At 44.9% G+C, this 12,060-nt stretch overlaps 1 protein-coding gene across 1 annotated transcript in view; it reads right to left on the reverse strand.

The window, feature by feature from the left end:
- Positions 1-7,033: 7,033 nt before the first annotated feature.
- Positions 7,034-12,060, reverse strand: part of Pkd1l3 (polycystin 1 like 3, transient receptor potential channel interacting) — a 52,112-nt gene continuing 47,085 nt past the window's right edge. Inside the window, exons 30-33 of the mRNA XM_052166357.1 lie at positions 11,951-12,052; positions 10,068-10,199; positions 9,113-9,216; positions 7,034-7,204 (exon numbers count right to left, since the gene is read on the reverse strand). Coding sequence (XP_052022317.1) covers positions 7,078-7,204; positions 9,113-9,216; positions 10,068-10,199; positions 11,951-12,052 — 465 coding nt within the window. The 3' untranslated portion in view covers positions 7,034-7,077. The remainder of the gene's footprint in view (positions 7,205-9,112; positions 9,217-10,067; positions 10,200-11,950; positions 12,053-12,060) is intronic.

Raw genomic sequence — 12,060 nt, forward strand, 5'->3', positions numbered from 1 at the left:
TCAAGGCCAGTGACTTCAAGGACAGTTGGGGCTACACAGAGAAACTCTGTCTCAAAAAACAAGACAAAAACAGTAGACATTGGGTTTTTTCTTTTTTTCAAAACCTAGTAATAAAGATATGTTTAATGTTGATAGGAGAAATTGTGAAGCTGTTTATGAGAGTGGATTCTGTCAATAGTTTTTCTTTTTCTTTGTAGGTTGCCGATCAGCTCTGTGCCAAATATAGCAAGGAATATGGCAAGTTGTGCAGGACCAACCAAATTGGGACTGTGAATGACAGGGTAATGAACCTCTGCTGGGACTGGTAGTTTTCTTACCAGTAGGTATTTGAGTTGTACAGGTGCGTGGTTGAGGTAGCTGGGGATCTATTTTCTAGCGAACGGCAGAGGATGCCTGTGTGGCCTGCAGTGCAGTCCAGCCCTTTCGCTGCCTGGAACCTGATTGTTGAGCTTTTCTCTTTCTGTCCACTGTGAGTTAGGAAGGCAGGAGGAAAGAGGAAAGAAGGACTGGAGGAATGAAATGGGGAAGGCGTGAGTGCTGAGTACTGTCTAATGACCAGGTGTGAGGAAAGCGTGCGTCCTGGAATGGATGGACCTTTGGCTTGGGAAGGAGTTCATCTTGATTCTTATCTTCCTTGGTTTTACCAGGAAAATGAGAGAAACTGAATTTTAGAAGCAGCAGGTGGGGACTAGGCTGGCTGTGTGGATGCTTCTTAACATCAGTCTTTTATCATAGCTAATGCACAAACTGAGTGTAGAAGCCCCGCCCAAGATCCTAGTGGAGAGATACCTGATTGAAATTGCCAAGAACTACAATGTGCCCTATGAACCTGACTCTGTGGTCATGGTAAGTATATGTCTGAGCACAAAGGAAAATGAGACTGTGTAGGACTTCTCTGGAAGCAGGGAGCTATCATTTATACTAGCTGAATTGGTGCATGTAAGCCTTTGGTATCTCTTCCCCCCAAGCACCCCCAGGGTTTCTCTGTGTAGCCCTGGCTGTTCTGGAACTCACTCTAGACCAGGCTGGCCTCGAACTCAGAAATCTGCCTGCATCTGCCTCCCAAGCGCTGGGATTAAAGGCAGGCGCCACCGCCGCCCTTTGGGTATCTTCTTAAATAACAGTAATTATGACTGCAAATCTCATAGGGCATTTAAAGCATGAGATTAAGCAAATGAAGGCAGTTTGAGAATGCACAACCTTGACAGAAATGCTAAAGCATTTTATTTCTGCCCTTCAGTGAGCTTGAAGAAGTCGACAACCCCCTTGTACATAGCAGTACCCCAGGATCCATATAGTTCATTTATTGTGCTATATTCAGGGGTGGTGAGAAAGCTGAGTGTAGCTACACATGGACAACAAAGTCTCTGTCTTGACTCTAGTAAAGATTCAGCAATTCAAGTCAGAAGGGTGTGGTAGAGATTCTTACATTAACTAACCTGCAGCACAGACACACCCAGACAGCAGCATTTCCTCAGCTCTCAGGAGTATCAATGTGTGCATGTTCTTTAGAGTTGACCCTCTGCTGGAGAAAGTGTTCTTTCCTGGGACATTTTCTTCTGAATCTCCTAGGGCATGGACTTGTTAAACCTTATACTCGGCCCTTTCCCTCCCTTGGAGACCTTTGTCTCCCTTGCTTTCCCCTGGTTTCCTGTGGAATTGTCGGAGGCTGTGGTGCAGCATTTCAGAGTGTAGTGTTCTCCCTTCACTTGAGTGAAAGCCTTCACTTACACTACAACTGATCATGGTGTGGCCATTTTGAAAGAAAAGCTGTATCAGGTTAGCAAAAAGGCCGTTAATCCCATTAACTAGGGAGGTAGAAGCAAGAGGATGAGTTCAAGGCTAGCCTGGGCTATATGAGACCAAAGTAAACAGCTTTTGTGCTTATATGTGCATCCCTAGATTTTTCTAGGGAACCTGGCCATGGCTGGGGATTAATCAGTGCTTCTGTCTTTTTCTTAGGCAGAAGCTCCTGTTGGGGTGGAGACGGATCTTATTGATGTTGGATTTACAGATGATGTGAAGAAAGGTGGTCCTGGAAGAGGAGGAGGGGGCGGGTTCACAGCCCCTGTTGGGGGACCTGATGGGATTGTGCCCATGCCCATGCCCATGCCCATGCCATCTCCAAATGCTCCCTTCGCATACCCACTGCCAAAGGGACCAGTAAGTATGTGTGTATAAGGAAAGTGGACAGAAGCTTTAGGAAGTATTGCAGACGAGACCAGATGGGCTCTGGACACACTGAGAAGTTGTGGGTTGCCAGGAATACAGAACAATAACAATACTTGTTTTAGCTGATTAGTCAAGCAAGTGTTTGAGGACTAATGTCAGATCCAGGAAAGTCCTTGGCTTTAGCTGCAAGAACTGAAGGTAGAAAAATCTATAGCTAGCACTAGGAAAACCAGTTTAGGGAAGGTTACTGGGACAGCTGGGAACCTGTTGTAGTAATGTTAGTAGGTTTTCTGTTTTTGTTTTTGTTTTTTTCCTGAAAACAAGAGCCTCCCTTTATTACCAGGCTGAGAAGCCTTTGTTGCTGGGATGTTGGTTTCATAGTAGGGCATTGGTAGCAATCAAGTGATTCAGTTTTTTTCCCTTGAGGCAGACATTAAAGTACTTGATGTGATAACTGAAGAATAACCTTTGTAGATCTTAACACTATTAGTCTTTGTGACCACATATGATACTTTTGAGCCTTTTTTTCCCCTTTGAGGATCTTGAATATATACATATATACATAATGTGTTTTTATACATATTTCTTCCTAGGCAATCTAGAAGTTACAGATTGGGAGGCAATGTTTCTGATACTGCTTTTCTTTTGCAGTCGGATTTCAGTGGATTGCCAGTGGGGACTTACCAGGCCTTTCCTAACATTCACCCACCTCAGATACCAGCAACTCCCCCATCCTATGAATCTGTAAGTGCCTGAGCCTTTTGGTAAACCGCAGGAGAGTGAATCCCATGAAGAGAGCAAAATAATGACAACAGGGAAGGCAAACTTTTGATCAACTTAGTATGGGTTTGGTCTTGCTTCTGGATTATTTGTGGCTTTCATACCACCCTGGAGATGGGGAGTGCTGTTGGTGGCATTTGTGGTGGGCATGCTCTGTCAGCACTGAAGCCAGGGATTGGGAAGGAGCTGCGCTTAGGAAGTTATAGTACTCACATGGGCATGGTGGCACATGCCTGCAGTCTCAGCACTTTGAAGGTTCAGGAGTTCAAGTCAGCCTGGACTACATGAGCCCATCTAAAACAGTAAAGGGAAGTAGTGTACCTCTAGAGCACTTAATGTAGATATATTTGTCTTATTAAACCAGTCTGAGAATCACACAGAGCTGCTGTAATTTGATACTATATTTATTAGAGCATCAGGCTCTTTGTCTTTTAAGTTCACAACATTCATGGGAAAGGATAGTAATGGGGTAATTGACTTAACCAAAAGTGTCCTGTTAGTCATTTTTGGCATGTAGCATTTAGTCCACATTTTATTCTTGAAGTTAAAACTTAAAATAGAGCAAACCTGTGGCAGTTTGGGAGCTGAAGTTGATAGATCACCAATCTAAGACCTTGTTTCAAAGTGAAAAGTAAAACAAAAACCACGGAAGTAGTTCAGCAGTGGGGTGCGTGTCCGTTGTGCAGGAGGTGCCCTCGGTGCAGCTCCCAGTTCTTGAGGGTATATGGAAATTTACATAAATGGCTCATGTGGTAAAGGTGCCTTGAACTGTGCCTCTGCTTCAGAATTACTTGTTTTCTGCCAGTCTTGCATATACATACATACATACATACATACATACATACATACATACTTGCCTTTGAAGCTATTTCCAGCTTATGGTTTGCTTAGAAAACAAGTTGGTGTGGGATGTGCTATGTTCATTACTCACCTAGGAAGCTCTCCCATATCCTGAGTTTGCTTATCATTCTTCCCATTGGTTTCCATCTCTAGTTGATGTGTTTTCTTCTGGAACTGAGTCTTTCTCGAACTTTAGCATTCCATATATCAAAACATGGCCAACTGTTTGTGGAATGAGGTGGAACTTCAGTCTTTGAGGCCTTGGTTCTTGTAGATTTCCTAGTTTGCTATGCCTGGAAGCTGAAAAGTATTACTGTGGTAAGACTTTTCTTTCTTTGCTTAGTAGGGCAGAGGTTGGCATGGCGTCTTAAGTGGTTCAGAGAAGCATGGAGAGATGAGGAGGCATTTTCCTAGGAGCAAATTCTGTTGCTTTTGGTGACTAGCTTAACTTTGGAAAACAGGAGCCGGTGTTAGTTCTTTGTCTATAGAGATGCCATTCGTTGTTTTTTCCTTTGGTAACAATCTTTGTTTTGCAGGTTGATGACATTAATGGTGATAAAAATGTTTCTTCTGCACAGATCGTTGGTAAGTGTGTTTCAGAAAGCTTCACAGTGCTGCATCCTCTTATTCTCTTACAGTTTCTCTCCAGGTCTGTGGCATTCAACCCATGGTCCATATCCTCTTCCCAAATATGTCTAACAAAGAAGTCAGGACTTCTTGCTTTCCTCAGCCCCAGTTTTTCAAGTTCTGTTATTTTTCATTATTTATATGTGGGTTTATACATGAGTGCAGGTTCCTATGCAGGCTGAAGGATCCTCCTGGGGCTGCAGTGATGGGTGGTTTGTTTTCAAGACAGGGTTTCTCTGTATAGCCCTGGCTGTCCTGGAACTTACTCTGTAGACTGGGCTGGCTTCGAACTCAGAGATCCACCTGCCTCCTGGGTGCTGGGATTAAAGGCATGTGCCTCCCCCCCAACCCCCATGGTTAGCTTGACAGGTGGTTTTGACATGGGTAGGGCTGAACTTGGGTCTTCTGGAAGAGTAGCATGTGTTCTCAATGACTGAGCCATATCTTTAGCCTCCCCCCACCTTCGTGTATGTCTTTACACCATGTGCGTGCAGTAAGTACGCTTGGAGACCAGAGAGAACACTGGATCCTCCAAAACTGGAGTTAAGACTGTTGTGAGAGACAATGTGGGTCCTGGGGATCAAACCCATGTCCTCTGGATCAAGCTTTAACCACTGAGCCTCTGCTTGAGGCCCTCCCCCTTCCTCCGTTGGTTTTTGAAGTGAGGTGTTAGGTTTCTACTGTGTGATAAAACAAAGGGTTTATTTTGCTTATTTTTAATATCACAGTCCTTTGTCAAAGTCAGGGCTGGAATCTTGAGGCGGAAGCTAGGGCTGAATGATTACCTGCTTAAACTCATAGCTTTTTAAAACTTTTTATTGATTCTTTGTGAATTTCACATCATGCATCCCAATAACACCCTTGCAAACACCAACCACCACCACTAATCTTGTTGTGGAAGCTGTAGAGTCACAGTGAATCCCACAGTAAACCCCTTTGTCCATACTTTGCCATGAGTCGCCGGTCTGGTACAAGGCTTCTACGCTGTCAGTACTGGATCCTCACTGGGACTCCTGTTGTTGCCCTGTGTCATGGAGACCCTGTAAGTTTGGATCTGTAGAACTGGTCCCTTTTCATGCTCCAGCAGGTCATAGATGGGGTGGGCCAACTCAAAGCCCTGGGTGGTAGTGAGTTGGTCAGATCTCCTGCATCTGCACCACCAAGGGGAGCTCTCCAGCACTGCCGCCACTAACCCTATCCAGTTGGCAAGGGGTGGAGCCAGCTCCCTCACTCTCAGGCCCTCGGGACTGGCTCACCTATGCCTGTGCCAGCAGGGCCAGCTCTATTTTTCAGCCTGGTTTCTTTTGGATTTGGGGTTTTTTTGTTGTTGTTGTTTGTTTACTTGTCCTACCCCCCCACCCCCCCCAGACAGAGTTTCTCTGTGTAGCCCTGGCTGTCCTGGAACTCACTCTGTAGACCAGGCTGGCCTCGAACTCAGAACTCCGCCTGCCTCTGCCTCCCAGAGTGCTGGGATTAACGGCATGCGCCACCCCCCCCACCACCACCCCCCCCCCACCCCCACCCCCACCCCCGGCTCAGCCTGGTTTCTTATGCCACTCAGGACCAGCTCCCTAGGGCAGGCATTGCCTCCAGTGAGCTGGGCCTCTGATGTTAATCTGGTGGGGCATTTTCTCAATTCAGATTCCCTTTTCCCAAATGCTGCTGCTTTGCATCCAGCTGACATAAAACTAACCAGCACAGAGGACAAAATAGGCACAAACCATAAGAGTGAATTTTCATAAGCAGGCATGTTTTTGTAGTTATTCAGTAAGTTAAATATGTAGTGATGGGACTGGAGAGATGGCTTAGTGGTTAAGAGCACTGTCTTTTTTTGTAGAGGACCCAGGTTCAATTCTCAGCACTCTCGTGGCAGCTCACAACTGTCCATAACAACAGCTCTGGGAGACTCAACACCTTTACACAGACTTATATGCAGGAAAACCCCCAATGCACATAAAATGAAAATAATTTTTTTTTAAAAAAATGAAGTGCTACCAGCATCATCATCATTATTATTTTGGTTTTTCGAGACGGGGTTTCTCTGTGTAGTCCTGGCTGTCCTGGAACCCACTCTGTAGACCAGGCTGTCCTCGAACTCAAATTGGCCTGCCTCTGCCTCCCGAGTGCTGGGATTAAAGGCATGTGCCACCACTGCCTGGCTACCAGCATATTTGAAATTAGAGAAGTTGGGTATTGAGGTACACTGGGGGGCTGAGGCCATAAACTCAGTGGTAGGGGACTTGATCTCCAGCATTGAAAGAAAAGGAAGAGAAGCAAAGTGGAGGAACTGTAAACAGAATAGACTATTCCTGTTAAATCAGGTGGTACCAGTCTTAAAGTGACCTTGGAGTTCCTTATCCACCTGGCTTCTACCGCCCTAGTGCTGGCATTTACCACCTTGTCCGGTTGTGTGCAGTGCTGGGGATCGAACTAAGCTTTCTGTGTGCTAGGCAAACACTCTTAACTGAGCCCCATCCCAGCATCCCCTGCAGAGTTATTTAGTTCTCTGCCAAATAGGATTGTGTGGGTTTGGTACTAGTTTTGTCAAAGGCTGGCTGAGTCATCCTCTGCCACATGTAACATTGTACTGTTTGACCTGATTTAATTAGGTCCCAAGCCAGAAGCTCCTGCAAAGCCCCCTTCCAGACCCGTGGATAATTACAACACCTTTGTACTGCCAGAGTTGCCATCGGTGCCAGACACACTCCCAACTGCATCTGCTGGAGCCAGTACCTCAGCGTCAGAAGACATAGACTTTGATGATCTTTCCCGGAGATTTGAGGAACTGAAAAAGAAAACATAGGTCTCTTAAACCAGGCAATGCCCACATTCTGAACAGTTCTCCTTGTAACAATGAATCTCCATGAAATTCCGTTTCCTCTGTTAACCATCACTGAGCACTCTTCCTTGGGGCTCTCCTGCTGCTCTACCAGTTGTGTTGCTTTCCACTTCTCCAGTGATCCTGAGAGACTTAACAGCTAGAGACTCTGGCGGGAGCACTTGGCTCCTATTGGCTGTTTGCCTGTCTGTCTTCCTGTCACATGGATCCTTGGTTCTTTCCGGGCCATTCTGTTCCCAGGGAGTGAGAAGTATTGTGGGTAGAGTTGCCAAAGATGGCTGGACCATAGAAGAGTACCCTACGACGAGTTTCAACCTTGACTTGTAAATACTTCCCTCTGCATGGGGGTGATTGTAGAGAGAATCAAGGCTACCATGTGTTTTCTCAAATGAGTTAGAAGATGGCTCAGGAAGCCACCGTCACGGTTCCTGGAGGCTGGGCCTTCTCATTGGCATGTACACTACTCCTTGCTGCAGGGCACTGTTCCACCTGGATCCAGTTGCAAAGTCTGTTTGGAAACTTCTCTTAGTTTTACTGGATTCTCAGGGAGCCCTCTGTGGCCTTTTCCTTTATTTGAGTGCTGTTTCCTTTTTAGGAAAGAGCAGCACTGTGGAAATTTGCTTTCCCCATAGCATGTTAGAAGGAAGTGCAGGTTGTTATCTGAGTTAGTGTAGGCTTCCAGTTGCCTTAATAGAAGTACTCAAGACTCTTGGGTAGAGATCTGGAAGCCTACAGGAGAGAGGGGCACGTGTTTTCATTTGAAAACTTTTACGATTAGGGAATCCTTACAAACTGGTATCCTAAGTTTTGGTGCCATGTAGCTGTAGTTCACTGCTTTCCTGGGTGGGTGAGACTTTATTATGGTAACTTATGTGCTGCTTTGCCCCTCACCCCCAGGCTGTCCTTCCCCAAGAGGTTAGCTTTGGGATTGGAAGATGAGATTTTTGCTTACCTGTAATATTTCTGTACATACCTGTCTCCAGAAACTTCAATGTCAATGTTTTTGATTTATTTGTATCTCATAGCTCTAGCTGCTAATAAAGATCCAATGTCCTGCTTCTCTAGTGTTGGCCAAATGAATGAATTTGGATTTTAGTGGAAATTAGTTACCCAGGTGACCCATGTTAGTGTACAAGGCAGATCCAGCCCTCACTTCCCTCTCACTCTAGGGCCAGGGGCCGTCAATGTTTTTGATTTATTTGTATCTCATAGCTCTAGCTGCTAATAAAGATCCAATGTCCTGCTTCTCTAGTGTTGGCCAAATGAATGAATTTGGATTTTAGTGGAAATTAGTTACCCAGGTGACCCATGTTAGTGTACAAGGCAGATCCAGCCCTCACTTCCCTCTCACTCTAGGGCCAGGGGCCGTTGGGGACTGACTCACTTCCATCCTTTGAGTTCAGATGGCATTTATGAATTTGCTTGGCTGCTGCTTTTTTAGTAAACAGCAGGTGTGTTCCCCCTTTGGGTTGTGAGTGGTGAGCACTGTTACCTGCTGGTTGGTGCTGGGTTCCTACGGTACCATTATCCTTAGCGCTGATACCCATCAGCAAGAATATGGAGACAAGTGGGCTTTGGTTCTCCACTAACACACATACAAAGTGTGATAATACCGAGAAGTGGAGCTATGCTAGGCAGTAACGAAAGCAAGAGAGCGCATCTTAAGATGCTAAGATCAGCTACTCCAGAAGACTTCAAAAGATTAAGTGATAGAATTAACACAAATACGGCCCAAAGTCTGGGGCCTGGTCTCTCCTAAAGTGGATATTTGCTTTCATTAGTGTCATAATAAATATTTTTAAATTATATATATATTTATATATTTATATATACATAAAATGCTAAGATCAATACCCAGTGTTGTCAGCGTGTTTCACAGATGAAGGATTTTGGTGCTGGCTGATTCCTAACAGACTTGATAGCTTTTGTAATAACAGATCTGTCAGTGTAGCTTCTTTCTGAGCAGTTGGAGACAAAAAGAAACAAAGTGAACTGAAATTGTAGCTGACAGTACCAACGATACCCCTCCAAGCAACCCCACAAACACATAGTAATTAGTAAAGATACTAAGTCTTTAAGGGCTTACTGTCACATGTTGGGAATGGTTGAAGACCAGCCATTTACTTATGGTTACAGAGTATCATGTCTTGACAACTTTTTTGGGGGTAGAAAAGTAGTTGAGACTACTAAAACTGTGCTGATCCTTGTGTAGTATGTCAGTTTGTAATGTCCTGGGGCCTTACTTTGTAACCCAGGTTGGCCTTGAATTCTTAAGTCCTATCTCCACTTCCATATGCTAGGATTACAGGTGTGTGTCACCATGCCTGTTTTCTTTTTTTCCTTTTTATTGAATATTATCACTATTTACATTTCAACTATTTCAATATTATCATTATTTACATTTCAAATGTCCCCTTTCCCAGTTTCCCCTTCGGTAACCCCTCATTCCATCCCCCCTCCCCTGCTTCTAGAAGGGTGCTTCCCCACCTACCCCAGTCCCACCCCACCCCCTCTGCCCTACCATTACCCTACACTGGGGCATTGAGCCTTCTGATGCCCCACAAGGCCATCCTCTCATGCCTGTTTTCTTAAAGCAGCAGTTCTCATCCTGGGGGTTGAGACCCCTATTGGGGGGTGTCAAACAACCCCTTCACTGGGGTCACCTGAGATTCATAGGAGTAGCAAAATTACAGTTACGAAGTAGCAATGAAAATAATTTTATGGTTTGGGGTCACTATACCATGAGGAACTATATTAAAGGGTCGCAGTGTTAGGAAACATCATTACACTTTCCAGTTCAGTGACTTACCTCACAGGCCTTCCTTTCCTTTCCAAAGACAATGAGAATGGCAGAAACAAAAAGATTAATGATCACAAGTCCCATCACGAGGATGCTGCTGAGAACCAGAAAGGAGCCCAGGATCGGGTAGAGAGCAATGACCTGGGAAGACAGTAAGGTCACAGACTGCTAAGTCTGGGATTTATTTCTAAGCACGTGTTTGAATCTGATAAAACTAGGGTGAGAAAGATCCTAAGGAAAATACTTTTAAGTGGACATAACATGAATAAGGATATCAGAATTTGATTTCTCAGCTTTTACAAGAAAACCAGGTAAGTAATAGGATTGTGATTCAAATCCCTGCTAACTTTCGGAAACTGAAAATATCTGTCTAAACATAAAAGCTTGGGGTAACAAGCATGTAGAAAGAATAAATGCATTCCAGAAGGGATCATGAAACCTGGCTGCCATTTGGGAAGCTCTGGACACAAGAGTCAGTAAAAGTTAAGGAAGACTGACTTTGGCTGGGGTACCTGTGGTAGGTTTTGAGCAAGGCTTTGGAAATGGGGAAATTGAATGTTTTTCCACCATGACTTTTCTTGTAAGGTCTTAAGTACTGGTAGTTATTTCACTTGTCTATATAGAACTTTGTAAATTCTGATCTTCACTAGGATTGTTTCTATACTTAGCCTTGTGAGGTATTCTTTTTAACAAATGGTCTCACACACACATCCACCTTTGGATTTTGGCCCATTCCTTGTTGCTACTTGCCTATTAGCCAGTGACTTACCACCTTGTGAAAGCTACAACCATAGCAGTATAGCAAATGGTTGTTGCATCCTTTCTTGGGAAGAAAACCAGTGGTTAACCTATGTAATCAGTAACCTTTAAGTCATGGGTGTGTTAGCTAGCTTTATGGTACCTTTTGACAGGCATTGTAGTTATCTGAGAGGAGGGAACCTCAACTGAGAAAATGCCCCCATGATACTAGGCTGGAGGCAAGCCTGCACTGCAGTGTTCTCATAGTGAGTGGTGATGTGGGAGGGCCCGGTTTGCGGCTGGTACCACCCTGGGCAGGTGGTCCTGGGTTCTACAAGCAAGCAGACTGAGCAAAGCTGTGAGAATAAGCTGGTAAGCAGCATTTCACCATGGCCTCTGCATCAGCTCCTGCCTCCATGTGTAAGCAAATAAACCCGTTCCTTCCTACTTGCTTTTTGTTTATGGTGTTTGATGACAGCAGTAGAAACCCTAAGATAATGGGCCATCAAAGTGACTCATTGGACAAGTGTTACCAGTTCCATCAATTTCCCGGTCGCACAACCCTTTCAATGTTAGGATCCAAATATTCACAAAATGCAGAGTTGAAGTTTTTCCCTCACTTGATTTAATTTTGCATAAAGTTATACCCACAGTACTGTATGACTTTTAAAAATAATATTAATGTTCCGACCAGTCTATCTAATTCAAACCTATTTTTTTGTATGTGAAGTTCTTTGCGCTTTATGTAACATGGGCAGACAGGGCTCTGTGTGGGTGAGGGAGGAGTAAACCTCCTTAGAGGGTTGTTGACTGTAAACAGAACTAATGCAATTCTTCCTGACACGCCTTTGCTTGCATCCCTTCCACAGTGTCAGAGCACCATGGAGAGCATCGGTGGCTGGCGCGGGTTCGGGCCAGGTGTCCTTTGGCCACAGAGTGAGGATATGGGGGAAGAGGAGGCGCACAGGTGTTTAGGAAGCAATAGTTGAGCAGTGCAGGGCCATGCACAGGCGTTACTTTGAGACAAGGGTAAGGGATGTAGCTCTCCTGTGCAGCAGGAGGCTGCATGTTAAGTTACCCCACCCCACCGCACCACACAGGTAAACATCAATCTGAAAGGTAACGAGGCTGCTTCCACCCACCTGCAAACTTACCTCCTTGTGCTTAGATACTCCCATTAAGAGGCCAACAACAGTTACTATAGATCTGAAGAAACTCTGGTAGTCAGAGATGCTCCATCCAAACAGCAGGTTGAACTGAACGG

The sequence above is a fragment of the Apodemus sylvaticus genome, chromosome 21 (assembly GCF_947179515.1).
Source record: "Apodemus sylvaticus chromosome 21, mApoSyl1.1, whole genome shotgun sequence".
Classification (NCBI taxonomy): Eukaryota; Metazoa; Chordata; class Mammalia; order Rodentia; family Muridae; genus Apodemus; species Apodemus sylvaticus.